A 19968-nucleotide genomic window follows, 5' to 3' on the forward strand; every position below is an offset into this window, starting at 1 on the left:
AAAAGTACGGTCAGAAAATTTAGTTATGGAAATTCAACGTTTTCTTTCTTTTTAACATAGGTAGGACATTAGGGAGTATAATAGCTAGAGCTTGGTGACGCAATTCACCGCCCCGTTCCAAAGGGCACGCTCATAACATCCATCCGCCGAGCGGAAGTGCAATTTTTGTAGTGCAATATCCAATGTGGCCGCTTTTTACTGGTAGCGTACGCTTGTACGCGCTGGGCTAGCCCTGCTGGCTTTGCGGCATGCCTCAGTGCCTTGTATGCCGCGTAACTGATGCGTTCTAATTGACAAGAGACCGAAGAGCATCTACTGACGCCTATACAAATAAGCCACAAGTGAGTGAATCGGTCGTGCGACTTTAATGGCAGAAGAAAAGCAGTGCGCCTTCTTGTACAAGAGCAGAAATCAAATTCGCATGTTGAGATACGCTGAAACTATTAGCGCGAGCTCATAAACTGCTCACTTTCGTCGTGGCACACGGTGGTCTGGTAACGAGCGACAACCAGCAGCGCAAGGAGATTGGGCAATCTGTTTGCACCGACAGTCGCTGCTGAAGATGAGCAAGTTGCATTGCGAAGCAGTCGAGTGAATCGGGCGCCTTCTACCGCGGCCAACACAATGACATGGACTACCCTGCATTTTAGCGTTACCTACTTTCCAATTTGCACGTTTCTTTTTGTTGTTTCGGGGCCGCTAATGTGCCGCTCACGCTTGGTACGCGCCTGCTCTCGTTATGGACATGGTCGGTTCTTTGGGAACCAGTTATTTGCTGCCACCAATTTCGCAGGCCTTTTCGCCAACATAGCTATCAACTTCGTACACTTCAGACCATGTAAGCCCGTATGCTAGTGTCCGTTCACTCCACATCGCGGCCGAGCAAGGCCACAAGCAAACTTTGTCTGTCCACGGCTGCAGCAGGAAAGGACGGAACGGGAAGCATCAATGACGGTCCGTGTAAATTCAGAGTCTATGTTTCTATGCCAACTGTAGGAGCAAGTGCTTAGACGGAGAGACTGTTTCCTAATGCAACTGATTCGGCTCCCACTTAAGAGAAGCGGTACGCGGCTGCCGTGACCAAGTGGGACAAATTCTGCAATCAATCACTTCAATGTAGCTTGCGCAAAAACCCAGGCTATCGAGCAAGAAGAGCAATGCTGAACGAGACTAGGAATTAACTATGGGAATGAGAAAGCTTGCATTCAAGAAACAAACAAATCTGCTGTGCAAGCACTGAAGGGCAAAAACATTAGGAAAAGTTAAATGCTACATAGCACATGGTGCAAAGGCTAATGCAAGACATATGCCGATGACGCGTCAGCTATTTTAGAAGAGGAATCGCACATGGCAACGTACCCTAGAAAATACTGATACAGATATGTTACTAGAGTGTGACTGATAATTATTACGACCAAAGAATCGGTTGAATTTGTTTGGATGAGGAAGAAGAATGATCTCTAACAAGAATGAGGAATGAAAAAGCTTGCACTCATATAAAAAAAAAGTTATACTTGGCACAAATGGAATTTGACAAGGCCAGGAAGCTGGTTAAGGAAGGGCAAAATGACGGAACTTTTTTGGCCAGCGTTATCCGTGCTTGTTCGATTAAGAGGTTGCAGCTGCATCTGAACATGAAGAATTTCTTTTGTTAAGGTACATAGATCACTCGCCAATATCCGTCCTGGTGTAGTGATGGCTGAGGCACTTTTCGGTCATGACACAGTCCTCTTTAGACTTGATATCTCCTGCAAATATTTCTGGATCGTCTTCTTTGTTTGTGGTGCAAAAGCCTTGCGAATTCAGCTCCAGCCCCTTCCTGTTGGTGTAGATGGGGGCTCCTATGATGAGGACCAAGATGTGCTTGGTGCAAACTCTGTTGGAGCAGAACAGTGCCACCTGAGATACAGCACAGATTAGCCAAATTCATGTAGTGTTTTCTTTTATCGTATAATGTAATTGTAACTATGAGCAAACGTTCATATAATCTGCTACAAACAAATGACATCTATCTCAAGATTACCAACCCAATACAGCATATATAAAGCATATTTATTTCTTAACCCACTGTTGTTTACCTTGTAGTAGCAGCAAAAGTCCACAAAGTGGCCTTGTAGCAGGCAGTAGCTTCTCTTTAGTGAGTGAAATTTGTTGCTTTACACTGGTGATGTTGCTACTCTTACTGCATATCTGGAATGGAAACTTTTACTGCATCAGAAATGGAACAAGCTTAATCTTGCAATACGAAATGCGGCAAGCTGTCACATATACGTATATTGTAATGGTTTGTGAGTGCAGAACACATGCAAATGTGTACAGTGTTAGTCGTAGGGTGCTTAGGCAGCATCCTAATTAAATAAATATTGCTACTGTCCATAAAATTTATGTCTACCTAACTACAATACGTGTCAACAGCTTAAGTATTATTAGGATCACAAACGAGAACATTCTTGCGCTCATTTATGCCCTGGAAGAGATCACACTGCTGGTTCCACGAGGAAATGCATGAAAGTCATGAAGCTATTAGAACTGATGCATGCTTTTTCTGCACGCACGAACGTGATGCACCGCTTTACTACTGCAAAAAAATTATTCCATTATGGTAAACCAAACTGAACAGCAGGAACATTTGGAACCAACAAATACCAAATATGGGTAAATTACCATGCACGCAACTGTTTAATATATGAAATTCAGTCCTTTCACTTCAATTTACGAAAGGTTTATTTGGTTTTGTGGATTGCCCGCCGTGGCTGCTTAGTGACTATGCTGTTGGGCTGCTGAGCATGGGGGGGGCGGGATTGAATCCCGGCCACGGCGACCGTATTTCGATGGGAGCGAAATGCGCAACCACCCGTGTACTTAGATTTAGGTGCGCGTTAAAGAACCCCAGGTGGTCCAAATATCTGGAGTGCCCCACTACGGCTCGCCTCATAACCAGATCGTGGTTTTGACACGTTAAACCCCACAATTTTTATTCTACATGTTGCGGACGAAAGTTGCCATCGGACTCGGCACAAAAAATATATTGATAAGGCTACTCAGTCGTCCATGGCCTCAGCTACGAGATAACAAACGGGACGCTTGTTCCGATATAGCTCTCTCTCTCTCTTTCGTGATTGTGTGTATAACGACGGCCTCGCAACTAAAGGCATTATTTCGGAAAGAGCAACGATGGGTCCTGACTGCCCATATGTAATGCAGGATCTAGTTCGTTTACTTGTCTCCGCCTTCAAGTTAACGAAACGGATGGTAATTAACGATTCATGCAGCGATGTTAAACGACTCGCCAGTAGTGCCGTCCTCAGTCGCAGCAGAATCCAGCTCCCATTTCGATGCAGACGTGTTCCGCATGGTTCATGAGCGAAAATTGCCATAGCACACTAGACTTACATCACTTGCTCTGGCCGTGTGGTCGGACCCACGCAAACAAGGATCAAGACTCCGCCAGGCTACAAGAAGCGTTACGCAGCACGGACCTGGCGGAGCAGCTTTGGGCTGTCCAGTGAGCCCACGATGCGGCCAGGGAGTTACAACTCCCGGTCCCAACGTGGGAGTAGCCCGCTCTATGGGACCTTGCTCCCCGTAGCTCGCAGGACCTTTCTATAAAGTTACTCCATCCATCCATCCATTCATGACCGAAACCTAGCTTTCTGGCTTACATCTGCGCTCGCAAACACGTCACTTTACGCCAAGTTACATAACGCGAGATATCGAAGCGCAGTAAATTTGTTTTAGCACAAAATAAGCAACCAGCTCAAATGTAGTAATAAATGAATCCGCGCCTGCCGCGCACGCGAACATATGGTGCCTTGTATATGCCACATCACATGGCATCACTTTATTTTCTTTAAGAACCTTCTTGGGGTATTACATAAGGGATGAGGTTTACAAAATGCAAGCGTTTACAGCGGTCGAAAATGTTCATGAGCAGATTGTCGCAGCCACATGATGGAGAAGGCCGTTTTAGGCAGCTGCTGCTCGTGAAAAAAAGAAATTCATGAAAGGGGTGGTGCGAGCTCGTAGACGCAAAACTTGAAGAGGGCGACCGATGCAATGGGATCTGCGTGGTGGGGGTGTGCGGATGTACGGTTCTTGTCTTAGTGACGAATAAAAGAATTTGTGATGCAAGACAAGACTGGCAATGCGGCGGCTAGCAGAAAGATTACACAAACCTGACTACCATTTTAGACATGATATTGACACGTGTACATGTATATCTTTACGGATGACCGCTTTTCCCCCTCTAAAAAAATGTTATCGCTCCGCCCAGGACGCGCATGCATGCATCGGAAGTTTCTCGAACGTTATCCACGGTTTTTGCTGCTGTCTGTTGTCACCGAAGCACGTGTAATCTGTATGTGCGAGTGAATTGTGTAGAACTTTCTGGGAGACACGCGGGCACCAGCGATTACTCTGGAACCTTCGATGGCTCATGTATAAAAGTCGGTGGGCTGGACCGGCAGATCAATTTCCACGATCGCTGACTGTTCGCCGCTATAGTTGTGATTTAAGTATAGCCTGTTTTTGTGGGCACAGGTTCGCCCAATAAAACTTAGTTTCCTCATTTACAGTATTGCTACTGTGTTCTTTGCCGTCACTACTGCGTGACATCTGGTGGAGGTGCGTTCATGTACCGAACGCCCCCACAAAGCCATGACCCGAGCCCGAACGCGGGAGACAACACCAACGTCGCCAAGAAGCAGCGAGGTAGCCGCAGGCTGCAAGGACTGCCCGTGGAGCACAGATTTTTACCTGAGACGACCAAGAAGTTCGTCGCCAAGTCAACCCCGATGGCAAGCCCGACGCCCTCATCGTGCTGCAACAGCCCAGGGAGCCACCGACATTCCATGGATCATCTTTGACGATCCGGATAACTGGCTGAAAACATATGAAAGGGTCGCTGCATTCAACAACTAGAACTCTGACGACAAGCTCCGGCATGAGTACTTCGCTTTAGAAGACGCCGCAAGGACCTGGTTTGAGAACCGGGAATCAAACCTGACTACATGGGACCTGTTCTTACGGAGCGCTTGAATAAGACCCTCGCCGAAATGCCATCAATGTATGTCGATGTCAAACACAAGACCTGAAATGCCGTCCTGCCATATGTAACCTTCGTTTACAACACGGCGGTGCAAGAAACAAATCGCACAGATCGTGCCGTTCAAGCTGGTTTACGGCAGGAAGCCGACGACGGCTGTCGATGCCATGCAGCCACACGTCACCGACGAACAGAATCTTGGCGTCGCCACCTATCTCCAGCACGCGGAAGAAGCGCGACAGCTCGCCCGCCTGCGTATATAGAATCAGCAGAGGACCGACAGCCGACACTACAACCTTCGACGACGCTACGTCGAGTACCAGCCCGGCGACCGTCTTTCGGTTTGGACCCCAATACGTCGATGAAGACTTAGCGAGAAGCTTTTACGTCGCTATCTCGGACCCTACAAGATCATCCGACGCATTGGCGCATTCGACTATGAAGTCGTGCCAGACGGCATTTCGCTATCACAACGGCGCCGCTCACGACTTGAAATGGTCCATGTTGTGCGACTTAAGCCGTTCTACCAGCGCTAATGTACTTTGGTAGTTTGCATAGCTGAACTTTCGACTTTTTTTTTTTGACCGTGCTTTGTTTTTGTTTTGTTACTGTTGGTTAGTGTCCTTCTGTTTTTGTTTGTTTCGCTCTCCTTTTATGTTTGTAGCACCGGGATGATGATTTTTGAGAGGGGGGCATTGACACGTGTACTTGTATATCTTTTTGGGTGATCGCTTTTCACCGTCTAAAAAATGCTATTGCTAAGCCCGGGACGCGCCCGCATTTATCGGAATTTTCTCGAATGTTATCCATAGTTCTCGCTGCTGCCTGTTGTCGCAGAAACTTGTGTAGTTTGATTGCATGCGCGACGCGACTTCTGTAGAACTTTCTGGAAGACACGCGGGCACCAAGCGATTACTCTACAACCTTCGATGGCACATGTATAAGAGCCGATGCGCTTGACCGGCAGGTCAGATGTCGACGATCGCGGACTGTGTTCGCTGATGTCGTTGTGCTTTAAGTGCAGCCTATTTTTGCGGGTGCAGGTTCACCCAATAATATCCAGTTTGGTAATTTACAATATTGATGCTGTGTTGTTTGCCATCACTACTACGTGTAATAAGCTGACGTCGTACGAGTATGAAGAGTGGTTGAACCTGGTAGCCCGGTTTTGTACAGCTTCGATGACATTTGTTAAATATGCTTGACGAGGATTCCAGATGGGTGATGCGTATTCCAGTTTAGTTCTGATGACTGAAATGTAAGTTTGCAGTCTGACGCGTTGTGGAGATTCCCACAGGTGACGTCTTAAGAAACCTAGTGTTTTATCAGCCGATGATATCAGGTTAGTCACGTGTAGACTCGAAGATAAGTAATCAGAAATGGTGATACCTAAGTATTAGTTTGACTGGACGAGGTCAACAGGGGAGCTAGAAACGGCATATTTGAAAACAAAGGCTTTGCGACTGCGGCGAAAAGACATGTACTTACATTTGTTTAAGGTTGACTGTCATCATCCACTGTGAACACCAGTTTATCACATGGTTTAGGTCTACCTGAAGGGATTCTCGGTCAGAAAGGTTAGTCACTGAGGAATAAATAACGCAATCATCGGCGAAAAAGCGGATGCAACCCTGCCTTTTGAACGTCGCTATGGGAAATACAAAACTTCAGCGTTCTATAAGTTACAGCTTCAGCCATGTTTTGAACAGACATTAGGAAGAAATCGGAAGCAATATTTTTTGTAACTTGTTTGGGCAGTAACAAGCGGATGTAATGCGCTCCTGTACAAACGCTCAGGGGCCACAGACCGCATTTCCTAACGCTTTGACTGGTTGCCCGGATGATTTTGTTTTGTTCTCGCAACGATACCTGGATATTCTCGATTCCTTCTGGTTCTCTTCTCGTCTTGAGTGCCCGGATAACGGCTCTGGCTTTTGGCTCAAGGTCTCTAAAAGGTCGCCGACAGCGGGAGTTAAAACAATCTTGTGCTTAAATTTCACCGACGATTACGATACTGCCGAATGCGAAATTTGAGCGCAGCTCTATACGTGTTTTCATTTCCCGCTTTTATTCGCTGGCGCGGGCGATCTGCCTTGTGCGGCACTTTGCGAACGGAGCGAAGTGTGCGGCCACTGCCTTGCTAATCTACAGATGGCGAGAGTCAGCGCGTGGGTGATGCGTGGACACGATTCACAGCAGCTGCCACCTCCCGACTTCGCACTATAGGCCCCCTGAATGAAACCAAAGGTAACGACATACGTTTATCTTGCCGCCGCAGCTGCAGCGAAAAGCATGATGAGAGGGTGGCAGAACAGAATGCAGGTGTCTCCTAATCTGATAAGCGCCGTCACACCGTATTTTTCGCGCCCTTCTCTCTTATTTTTTTCCACGTCTGGGCGTACTCGCCACCACGATCGTTGGACCACGGCTATGTCAGCTGGTATAGTCCCCCCCCCCCCTCCCGCGGGTAAATGGGAATTGCGTCACGAGCGCCAATTTCTCCCCTGGTGCTTGGTAGGCCAAGTTCCGGGAGAACAAAAAAAGAATAACAAATTTGGAGGACTCTTACGCGATAACATTAAAAGATCCCTGACTGCTTCTCACACTTCCCGGCAACTGCAGCATATGTAACCGTAATGTTTACCGGGAAACGCTGGCGGCGAATGCTATTCACGAAGGCGGGCTTTCTTAGGGTGCCTCGATGTTCTCCTTTCCCACAGCGGCAAAGCAGGAGGACACCGAGGCACCCTAGGTTTTCTCGTAGAAACGCCGCCTATTGCGTGGGCCGCGATATGGAGCAGGCGAGCGCCATCTAAGGTGTTGCGAGGAAGCTGGCGCACTGCTCCGTGGCCTCCAAGATATTCGCGCGCCGGCGCGCGCATATGGTGGACGCCGTGGCCGGTCTATGTATGACAGAAGCGCTGGAAAACGGGTTTGTTTGAGTTTTCGCTTAACAAAGTTGTTTTCTCGTATAGCCAAAATACAATACGAGAGCTATCATGTCTGTAGGTTGTGGGCAATTCGTACTTTACAACTTTTTTACGCATTTTACATTTAGAAATTCAATTACTGTAGTAACTTCCTTGCGCCACATGAGTCCCGGGCCTGGGTATGCGTGGTTAGAAAGTATGTTAGTCGGAACGTCGTCCGACGCTTGACGCCGACGCCGGATTTTCTGCGACACGGGACCCATAACGCTCTCCCATTAAAAATCAAGCATGCTTCCATGGCGACGCTTCTGTTGGTGCGCGAGAGGGACACGCCTTCCCGTTTGTCGTCTGCTATGCGCTCGACAGTGCTGCATGAAAGATATGGAAATCAAGTTAGGTTTTTCTCATCGATCTTTCTGAAGCAGGTGGATCGCTTTGTGGATTGCGTTTTGCGTAACCTGGAATCAGTGAGAAAATTGGCACGTGGTCGCCCAAGCGTACAACTATGGTGCCTAGCAAAATAGTGCCAATGCTATCATTTTTAAAACAAACGTCTAAAATGCTTTCATTGTTATTTCGTTATTTTTGTTGGCGAGGGTATGCCTAATTTATGCAACGTGGCTTGACTCGATGTGTCTGCATAACTGCCTGGCGCGTTGACCACTCGAAGGTTCTCGGTGGCCAGCACCAACGCTCTGTACTTGCCGATGCGCAACCGCATCGTGATCCCGGCCACGGTGCTGCGGCTGCCCATGTTCTCGCCGGACGCACCCAAGGCGTTCACCTACGGCGGACTAGGCGCCGTCTTGGGACACGAGATGACGCACGCATTCGACCCCGTGGGCAGCATGTGGGACGCCCGAGGCCGCAGGCGGGACTGGTGGACGGCCAGCTCGAGGCAGCTGTACGACGGCCGCCTCGGCTGCCTGCGCCTCTCGCACGGAACGGCGCAGGTGGGCTCTCTGCTCGAGCGCAGACTTCCGAGTGGGAATCTTCATTGCACGCCAAAGATATATTCGTGATGGAAAGTGCAAACAACAAACACAAGAATGATAAAGCTTCTTCGCCAAGTTTCTGTAATTTGAAAAACATTGTATTAGTGCGATAAAAAGAGACAGGCAAGGAAGAAACACACAAGCACACAGAGCGCTATTCTGGTGTGTTTCTCCTTTGCGTGTGTCTTTTTAGCGCCCTAAAATCATGTTTTCCAAAACAAAAAAATAAGCGAGATAAGCCACACAAGCTAAAATGACAACGAAACAATTCACCGACGATTACGATACTTCCTTATGCGAAATTTGAGCGCAGCTCTATATGTGTTTTCATTTCGCGTGTCGATATTTCGTATTCTCATTATATTTGACACGGTTTATATTAGGAAGGGAACGCTGTGAGTAGCGTGGCTGGCACCGACAATCCGTCTCGTGCGGCACTTTGCAAACGGGACGAAGTGTGCACGCGACTGCCTCACTAATCTGGAGATCGCGAGAGGCAGCGCGTGGGCGCGATTCACAGCAGCCGCCGCAAACAAGCCTCCGCTGATGCGGTGCATTGTTTCCATATATGGTATCGGTGGACGCGCTCGCCGCATGCCTTAACTATGGGGCTCATCGGTGAACAGACGACGGCGCGGTATACTGTGGCGTCACCTCGTAGCGGTCGTCGCCACGGAACCCGTATTACGCGGCACTACGCTTTTCTCATGCCTTCACCATACCCTCCACCTACGCTTCCCGCCTAATGGTTACGCTACGCCCTCCTGCTCCGCTTTTCTCCTCGCGCTCTTTTTACTACCGCCAACTGTCATCCACCAGTGCGCTGTGCATTTGCTCTTTTATCCTTCGCTGTGCTCGTTCGCTAGGTTACGCCGACGCTCAAGGGAGGAACAGGCGCCTAAGAGCTGCCCCCTAAAAACACGACTTGTTATTGCCTATTCCGCGTTTTGGTGGTCCCCCGCAATATATGACAGCTCTTTCTGTGATAAACTGAGGGACACTTTACTAACACATGATGTGCCCTCATGCGCCATGTGAGCAGCTCCAATAATTTCGCTTATGCGCTGACCCGAATGTCTGCCGACGACCTTCGTTTGTTCATGGATAGGAGTGCGACCACCGATCAAGAAGTCGCGCTATGATTATGCATAACCAACCAGCCCAGTTTTTGGCGTTACATTTGTGTATACGGCAAGCAAGCCACCACAGTGCGCGCATTGACGACGAAGAATAGCGAGGTGCGACAATGAAACACGACACGGCCGGGCGCTGGCGATATTCCATCTCACAAGTCGTTTGCAGTGGAAGATGCGGGACTACTTAGCTAGCCAATAGGAGGGCCAAATTCCCTTCGACATATGTTCATCCGTACCGCGTTGTCTGCTCAGCGGCTTCTGAATTCGCGGTATACGGCGTCCATGAGCAAAATTTCTAACATGTCATGTATCGTTGTAACGTATCATGCATCAAGAATATAATCCTGCCGTTATTCAGACTATTGCAACCGGAACTTCCATCACGTTGCGCAAGGATATTCTCTGCGTGTTCATCGTATCTTCGGCAGCGATGCGAATGACTTTTGAGAGAGAGTTTAGGTAGTCAAACAATCCGGGAAGTACAGTGGTTTATTCCGCCATTGAAGGAATACTCCGAAAGTTAAAATTGGAAGCGAAGGGTGCCATTATAAGTGAGGTCAATGCAAACAAAAAGCATGTCGCTAGTATTTTATATTGCCCACTACGTCACAGCGCATGAAGAAGGTAGGAACTCGATATGACGTACATGTTGTCTTTCCAGCAAAAGGTAACTTGGGTCGCATCTGCGTAGCAGCACAAAGAAAAGCTGAAGGCGCCACGCAATATTGGCAAGAATCCAATGTTAAGTACCGTGACATGTTGATTGCGGGAACGGTGCGGCGTACCACCTTCCTCTGCCCTGCAGGACGTCGAACATGGCTAGACCAGACAATGCTTAAATCACGATTTCATGGACGACGGAGCTTATTTGAAAGGGGAGCCATCCTCTGCTGTCTGCCTACAATGCGAACAGTGCAAATGCAAGTAGTTGCTGTCAGATACGAAGGTGCGGGAAAGCGCCGAAGCTTTCTCTGTTCACGAGACCGGTGACATTGGCGTCGTGGGGCCGTTTGTGATGCTGCATAAGTTGGAGATTTATCAGTTGGCCGCTAATATATGAGTTCTTGTACACGTCTGTGTGTAATGCAATATACGGGGTGATCATTTTTAGGTTTTACGGAATCTTGAAATATAGCCTGTTGCAGATGATTCTCTTCCTTGAGCTGGATTATTCGTAGAGGCGGGCACTACTTGCACGAGAACTCAGAACACCGATTAAACTAACTTAAAATAAATACTAATTATGCTCTTAATTAAATTTACCCCACATATTAGAATTTATGAATTGTAGCGGGTGAGTTCGCAAGGCGTACCCGCTTGGAATGAATTTCCAGAATCACCATCATACTTGCCGTAAACATGCACGGCTATTCAACTGAATTTTTTAACAAAACGCTCGTTTATGCAATAAACCCCCCTAAAGTAACGGGGATGTATTTCCTCCCACACTTTGGGAAATATATCGAAACTGGTGTCAACCTAGGTATTCATTTCAAGTGAATACATCCTGCAAGATCAATGGATACAATTCGTAATTTGCAATATGTGTCGTAATATAATTAAGAAGTTAATTCGTGATTTTTGTTAATTAGTTGAATACGCGTTTTGATTTCTCTTAGTAAAGTCCCCCTCTTAAAGACAACAGTAATGCTGGCTGGTGATTTTCAAAAATGCCATAGGACTTAAAAATGATCACCCGCACGTGTTTTTGACAAGGAACTCGAGTTATTAGTCTGCGCTCGGGTCGTGTTTCTCTCTCGCCCTTGTTTTTCTTCTTTACGCCATTCTTCGTCAGCATGAAATACAAGCGCGCCCAGCGTTATCTTGTACTTCAAACTCAGTGCTTGCGCATGAGGAGTTCGGGTGCTTTGCAGAGCGATGCCGACTCGGAGAACATGGCCGACTTCGCCGGCCTGGGGTCGTCATACAACGCCTACGCGAACCTAGGCGACAAGCAGAAGCTCAAGGAGCTGCCGTACGACGCCGAGCAGCTCTTCTTCATCTCGTCGTGCGTCAAGTGGTGCGCCGCCGATCGTGCCGGATACTCGAAGCGCTACGCCCCCTGGTGGGACCGCTGCAACGTGCCGCTCAAGAACATGGAGGAGTTCGCGGAGGCCTTTCACTGCGCCGAGGGATCGGCCATGCGGCCCGCGCGGCGCTGCGCCTTCTGGTAGACGGCGTCGATTAAAGCTCCCGTAGCATTTACCTCGTCGCAGCCTTTCTTTCGTTTTGTAGCGAATAGCTGTCTTTCGCACGTTTTCGTAGCTGGACTTTCTCCGCGGAATTCCAACGAGCTCTTGAGACGCAACCACGTGCACGCGATTTTCAAGCGACAGGCTGACCTTGTAGAGTTACTAACTCTCGAGCAAAAGCCGAACGAGAAAAACGGCTACTGCAAAGGCACCTCTATGTTGCTACGGCTCATTTTTGTAACACTAAAAGTATTATTAACGTTTTTTGCGTCGGTTCTTGTTCTTGCTTCTCCGTTCTTCCTTGGAACGGGAAGTCTCTTGTGTGGTGGTCGGCAGTGATGATCAAACGCAGACAGGAAGCGATGTGCACCAGATGGATGACGAATATTTATAGCTAAACGTTTACATGTAAATACATTACATGCAATACAAATTGATTACAACTTAAACAATAGAGCAAGCAGCGTCTCACTCTTCAACTGGCGTAGTGTTTGTTAGAGCTGAGACTACTGTACGGTGCGATCACTAAATCTGATTTCAGCCCCTACACCTTTTAACGTACATTGTACGGTGCCTCACTAATCTAGAAGCAATCCTGATTTCAACCCAGACTGAGGGGCACGGTATTGTCCCGTTTAATATAGCTCAAACAGACGAAAGACGTGCGGTAGGCCGTTGGCCCGTTCCACAGATGCAGTTGCCAATAAGGTTTGGTAGGCCACAAGCCACAGGGATGGGCTTACTCTTAGAAGTACAGCTGTTGGAAAACAGAACTGTTTTCTCTCTTTCTACACCTACGTTCCCTTTCCCGTTTTCACGTAGTCAGTCACGGCACGAGCGAGAAACGCTGGGCACGCAGGATTTGTTCTGCGTGCCTAGCCATTTCAAACTCGTCACTCAACACCACGCGGTCTTTTCTTACCACTAAAAAATGAAAAGAAAATGCAAGCGGTTGCCGCCCAGACGCGTAAAAGAGAGGACCCCTGCCGCTACACATAAGTCGTGGTCGATATTGGTATGTCGTTTCGAACTTCAGCGGCGTCCCAAGCCAGCAGAGACTTCGGGACAACCCCAGCGCCGCAACACCACGTACATCACTCCACTCAAGATTTGTCTGCGTGGACAAATTATGACCGTGAGCGGAATATGACCGCCGTCCTTACAAGACCGCATTCTTCGCATCCGCACCGCGATCCCACGGTGCGCACCTTGAATCATCACTGGACACCACATGGTGTTAAGAACGGCCTGCAGAGGTGCCGACATGCAAAGTTTTCTCAGCCAGTGCAGCTGCGAGCGTGGCGAGCTTCCCCGAAGAGACCATAGAAGCCTTCAACACCCGCTGCGGTGACTCGTTTCGTAGGGACCACGCACCTTTCAAGACGCAAAACAATGGAGAACCACGGCGGCCACGCTGCGGGGGTCAACTCGGGGAATAAGAGGCGCCTCCTTTGGGCAAGACACAGTTATGCGAAGACCTTCTCATCTCTGTGGGGGCAGTGAAACCAGTGCGTACGTGTGTGTGTGAGCCCTCCTCCTCCAAAAGGGTGGGTCAATCACGATGACGTTGGACGCTACGAATCGGCGGTGAACTGCCGTTTTTCCCTCACCTAGGGATCTAGGGAGGACGGAGTGTTTATAAGCAGCTGTTTGTCGGCTGCTGGGTGTGCTCGTGCTCGTGAGCTGTGTGCTCGTGCTTGTGAGCCGTGTGCTCGTGAGCAGTGTGCTGCGTGTTTGGAGCTTCGTGCGCGTATGCTGTATGCTTCGTCTTGCGTGCTCCATTTGGGAGCCACGCTAGACTGTCGAATCTATCCCCTGTATGAATGTAAAAATATGTAAATAAATCCTGTACGCCTAGTTCCTCCCAAGTTCCTCCCTGCGACCTACAACTCTTCCAACGGGCGTTATGGCCACTCAAAAACATGCAGAAAACACAAGCGGCTGCCAATCGGACGCGTAGGGGAGTGGGCCCCTGCCCCGCGCACGTAACACGTGGGCAAGTCGCCGCGCTGTGAAAGTATACAGAAGCACGCGTCCTTAGACGCCCCGCTTAATGAACATGCTGGGCTCAAAGCGGGCTTGGCTATTGGGGGCGAGCTCCACCACTGGAAAAGCTGGCGCCACCGTCGGCGTGACGATGCATGAGGGATCACGTGGAAACAGCGGCCGTGTCGGCTGCTTCGGAAGCGCCCAAGCGCGCTGAAAACGAACGTTTAAAGTCCCACCCTGCGCCGCGGTTCTGATTAAGTGGTGAGGCTTTACCGCCTTGGGTGCCTGCTTGACAACATCTGAAAGTACTATAATAGGTAGTGGCTGCTTTTGGAGGCGTGCAGCATGGTAGGAAGGAAGGAAACCAACTTTATTCAGGTCCTGCAGGCCACGAGAGTTTTGGGCTCTCATGGAGTGGGCGTCTCCCACGACGGAACCGGGAGGTTGAGTTTCCTGGCGGCGTCGTGGACCTGCTGAACGGCCCAGAGTTGGGGAGTGAGTTCTTCGCTCCGGATTGCTTTTCAAACTTGCGCTTGTCGTGTTCAGAGTTTATGTGAGCTTGCGAGCACGGCCAGAGTAAATGATATATGGTAGGATACTGCTCGGTGACGCAGTGCCGGACGTACGCAACAGAGCCCTGTGTCAGCCTTATTCACACGTAGCCGCAGGGCAAGGAGCTGCGTGAAGCTTGGCTGGTGAAACTTAGAACCGGCAGACAGCCATCGGCTACAACTCGGGTATACAGCAAGCACAGTCGCGAGGAATATTTGTGCTACGGCGCCGGGATTGCGCGATGTTCGGTGAGTAGCAGAAAACGCGCACTGAGACGCTCGCCCGCGCCCGCTGCCCGGCTAATGTCGTGACGCTTTGGTCTATGAACTTGTTGATGCCAGATACTGACAAGTTCAATGGAACGGAAAGAGAGCGGTACTATGCACATTAAAAAAAAAGGCATGCCATATGTTCATGATTGTGTTATGAATTAATGCACTAGATTACGAAAAAGAAGCGGCGGGAAATCGCACGCTTGAGAAGACCGTTAAACATACGGTGCGACGCAACTTGAGAAATAATATTAAAATGTCCAAGAATTTAGAAGACAGAAAAAAAATGGCTGTGGCTTAGCTAAGGTTAAGCCCAGGATGCGAAGCATACTAGCCTTTATTTTAGTTGTTGAAGCACTGTTTAGCCTGGTGAACTGCTGTTGCTTGGCTATATTTGGTTCGGCTAGACGAAGAAACAACTCATGCAGGCGAGCGCACGAGCTGAGACCCGGCTATGTAGCTACGCGGCCGCAAGCGAGCGCACGAGTTGAGCCTCCGCTTTTGCAGCTGTTATGACGTCATATGGTAGCTACGCGGCCGCGCGCGGCGCTGCAAGGAAGAGCGTGGTTGTGCGGCTAGTATGCTTCGCATAATATTGAATCGTGGCGACGGCACATCACAGTCGCCGTAGGCGTCGAAGTCTATAACGAAATTATTTTTGAAGAGTCCTGATAGCGTCCTCAAAACAATGGTTGCTAGAGTACTGTCAAATGCTCATATGCTGCGGCCTAAAGCTCACGGCACGGTGCTAAAACGCGCTCACAGCAAAAGCAAAACATTATGCGCGTTCATGCATGCAGACGCGCAGTCGGTCGCCGCGAACCCATGCGATCGCTGCATTGAGGCTTCATGCTGCTACGCCCCATTTGGTTATACAGACAGCCCACTATAAGTACATATTTCACATAGTTTACACTCAGCATTTGCTTGCCTCGGGGAAGATTAGGACTAGGTGCCCACGGGAAACCACAAACGAAGCAGTACAGGGGGATATGGGCTGGGCATCGTTCGAAGCACGGGAAGCTCAGAGTAAAATCCTATACGAAAAACGCCTGAAGAAATTGCATGATAACAGGCGGGCAGCTAAGGTATTTAAATACCTATACAGAAAGAGCGTTGACTCACAATGGCGGAAAAGAACTAGCAAGCTAACCAGTAAGTATGCCAAACACGAGGACGAAGAAAGACAGAGCATTAAACGACAGGTTAAAAACGTCGAAGGTAAAAATTGGATAAATTCAATGGAAAAGAAGCATAGTGTGGAACTATACGGATACTGGAAACAGCAGATCAGGAAGGAAGCGATTTATGAAAACTCAAGAGGCAGTGCCCTACTCTTTGAAGCTAAATCAGGATGTCTTAGAACGCGGAGCTATAAAAAGAAATTTAACGAAGAAGAAGACACATGTACTGTGTGTGGTAAATGCGTAGAAACAATAGAACACCTCATACTAAAATGCGATGGTATCCATCCCGATGTCGATGCGGGCACAGTCACGCTTTCTGAGGCCCTAAGGTTCAGAGATAGCAATAGTCATTTAAATAAATATGCGGTGGAAATTAGCAAAAGGCGATAGGAGGATTGGTGGCTCAAAAGCAGAGAGGTGACATAAGGTGAAAAGGGTAGGAAGACGTATTTAAAGGAAATGGTGAGTTCTAATAACACACAACACAAGTAAACAAAAATAAAAAGCTGAGCATGGTGGCATCTGCGATCACCCCGTTTCAAAGGGGACGCTCCTACCTTCCATCCATCCATCCAACCATCCAGAAAAGCTGTCGTCGTCGTGCCCGTATGAACACTGAAGCCAGCCAAGACGATCGCAAACATCGGTACGATGCCTCTCACCGCGTCGTTTCCTCCCGCCCTGGTGACGCTGTGCTCTTACGGACACCCGCACGAACACCCGGTTTATGTGAGAAGCTTGAGTCTTGATATATTGGCCCCTACAATGTCATAGAGCAGACCTCGCCGGTGAACTATCGCGTTACACCTGTTGATGCCCCAAATGACCGACGCTGCTGCGGAACAGAGATCATGCACGTTTCCCGCCTGAAGCCTCTCATCTCCGTTCCCCTGTCTAATGTGCAGCCAGGCTGGCCGCTTCCGTCCACGGGGGAAATTAGTGTAAGCATTTACGCGGGCTTTATCTTCATCTGTACAAAGTCATCATCAATCATCGGTTCGTGTACATTTTTGCATCGGCGCCATTTTTTCTTGGAATAAAGCGTCGTCTCGACCGTGGTATTTCTATATATTGTGGGAATTTATAAGCTATTCTTTGTCATCTGTGCATGATCATCATCATGTGGGGTTCATATGGGGTTCCTCTTCATCATCGCTTGTGGGGCTGGCTCTCGAGTGGGATCCGTGCTGTGGGCGCGGTCGGTTCGCCGCATCTTTGACGCGGAATAAACGTCGTGGTAACTGCTGCGTCACAAGTGGTGGAGTGTGCTCTTCGGTCCTCCGTCCTCTGACTCCCCGCTCAACCTCCTGGAGCTTCGATCGGGTCGCCGATTGTGTCAGCTCTCCGCTAGCATGTCGCAGGACGAGCCAACTGGCACTTCTACTCCCACCATCTCGGTCTCGGCTACCCCAGCCTCTCCGTATTGGATTGTCAGTGGACACCAGCGTGATCCCCATCTGTTTGCTGGACTTCGAGGTGAAGACGTCTAGGACTGGCTGGACGACTATGACCGAGTGAGTGCGGCTAACCGTTGGGACGATGCGTCCAAGCTACGTCACGTCGCCTTTTATCTGACAGGCGTAGCGAAGACTAGGTTTTTCAACCATGAGGTTAATTTCACGAACTGGGGCGCTTTCCAACAGCAGCTCCGCCAAATCTTCGGCCCACCGGCTGTTCGTTCCGCCCTCGCAAAAAAGACGCTCGACAGCCGTAAGCAACAACTCGGGGAATCTTATACGTCGTACATCGAGGATGTGCTTGCTCTTTGTCGACACTTGAACACGGCCATGACCGAATCTGACAGGGTTCGCCACATCCTCAAAGGCATCGGAGCTATTCCTTTCAATGCTTTGGCCATCAAGAACCCCGCTACCGTGGCTGATATCGTCGCTACTTGCCAGCGCCTTGACGAGCTCGAATCAGTACGACTGCAGCCAGACACCGCTGCAAACACTATATACCGCCGACGACCCTGCGTTACGAGCAATGATACGCGCAATAATTCGAGGAGAGCTACAGTATCTTGGCTTAGCCGCAGGGCCTATGCCTTCTCATGCCTCGGCTACCAATCTGCGAGACGTTATCAAGTAGGAATCGGCATCCATGGCTGGTGCAGCGTACACGGACCCTCTAGCCCCTACGGCCCCATCCAACGTACGCACAAGTAGCTGCAAATAATCCAGTCATCGTTCCACCGATGCCTCCAAAACCAACACCGGCCCACATGGCTTCCATGACCAGTGGCGTAGCAACAGGGGGGGCCGGGGGGCCGTGGGCCCCGGGTGCAAGGGGCCAGTGAGGGCGAGGGGGGGGTGTCATATACGTCTGAAGACACCCCTCTTTCCGCCGGCTACACCCGGGGAGGGGGGTGACAGAAGACCTATGGGCCCCGGGTGCCAGACGACCTAGCTACGCCACTGTCCATGACTACCAGCGCACCTACCCAAACCATGCAGCTATCCGCAGATGCGTCCTCCTCGTCCCATCTGCTACTACTGCGGCTGTCGTGGCCACATAGCACGCTTTTGCCGCAAGCGCCAGCAAGACGAGCGTCGCGGATATGACGCATACGAACGGGATGACTTTTCGCCCGGAGCTACTTTCCAACGTCTAGGGAGCTTTCATGACCAACGCCGTCATTATGGTCCACCGCGCGGCCGCTCTCCATCGCCTATACTGTAGCATCCGAGACGGCTCAGACGTACCGTCCTGCGAGATGCCGCTCCCCGTCACCACTTCGCCGCTCTACGTCCCCACTGAGACCTGCTTCTCAATCCGCCGAGCGTCGTCCGGAAAACTGAATTATGCAGCTTTTGTAGGAAAAGTTGCATCGAACTACAGGACAGAAATTCCTCCATCGCGTCCGTGCAATATGATATTGGTTGTAGTAGAAGGTGTACAAGTAGAATCTTTGATAGACACTGGTGCTAGTGTTTCAGTTATTCACCGGGAATTGTGTTCGCGACTTCGGAAAGTTACGACCCTCTATGATGGATCTACGCTACTCGCTGCAATTGTTGTGACTCGCAGTCACAAAAATTGCTTGCTATGCTCCCAAAACATGAAGCTTCGTTTGACGCGCACTCAGCTTCGTTGGGAAAGACTTCGATTACGACGCATCGGATAAAGACATATGGTACATCCATCGGGCGCCCTAGACTATATCGCGTATCGTTAGCCGAGAGGAAAGTCATTGACGAGAACGTCACCGACATGCTTCAACGGAACATAATACGCCCCTCTGCTAGCCCTTGGTCTTCCCCCGTTGTTTTGGTTCGAAAAAAAAGACGGCTCTGTTCAATTTTGTGTCGACTACCGAGCACTTAACAAGATCACACGCAAGGATGTATACCCTATGCCGTGAATAGACAATGCCTTGGATTCCCTACAGGGTGCCGAGTTCTGCAGCATCGATCTGCGTTCCGGCTACTGGCAGATACCTATGCATTGTCAGAGTTGTCGGACGTTCCTACGGCTGTCAAGCAGATGTAGGAGTCGTCGGACTACCTCGCCGCTGCCACCATTTGAATTGTCGAAGGTCGTAGATGAGGAACTCGGTTAACAGGATTTATTTACAGGATTAACATATTTTAAGACAAGACATACATCGGCAGTCTAGCGCGACTCCCATTGGAGCCCGCAAAATTAACATTCAGCAAACAGCATTCGAG

The 19968-nt window shown here is 49.5% G+C and overlaps 1 protein-coding gene across 1 annotated transcript in view; it reads left to right on the forward strand.

Moving 5' to 3' along the window:
- The window catches only part of LOC135897899 (membrane metallo-endopeptidase-like 1), a 79144-nt gene extending 66835 nt beyond the window's left edge, over positions 1 to 12309 (forward strand). The window contains exons 4-5 of the mRNA XM_065426583.2: positions 8645 to 8927; positions 11980 to 12309. Of these exons, the coding sequence (XP_065282655.1) occupies positions 8645 to 8927; positions 11980 to 12279 (583 nt within the window). The 3' untranslated portion in view covers positions 12280 to 12309. The remainder of the gene's footprint in view (positions 1 to 8644; positions 8928 to 11979) is intronic.
- Positions 12310 to 19968: the final 7659 nt, after the last annotated feature.

Source organism: Dermacentor albipictus, chromosome 2 (assembly GCF_038994185.2).
Source record: "Dermacentor albipictus isolate Rhodes 1998 colony chromosome 2, USDA_Dalb.pri_finalv2, whole genome shotgun sequence".
Classification (NCBI taxonomy): domain Eukaryota; kingdom Metazoa; phylum Arthropoda; class Arachnida; order Ixodida; family Ixodidae; genus Dermacentor; species Dermacentor albipictus.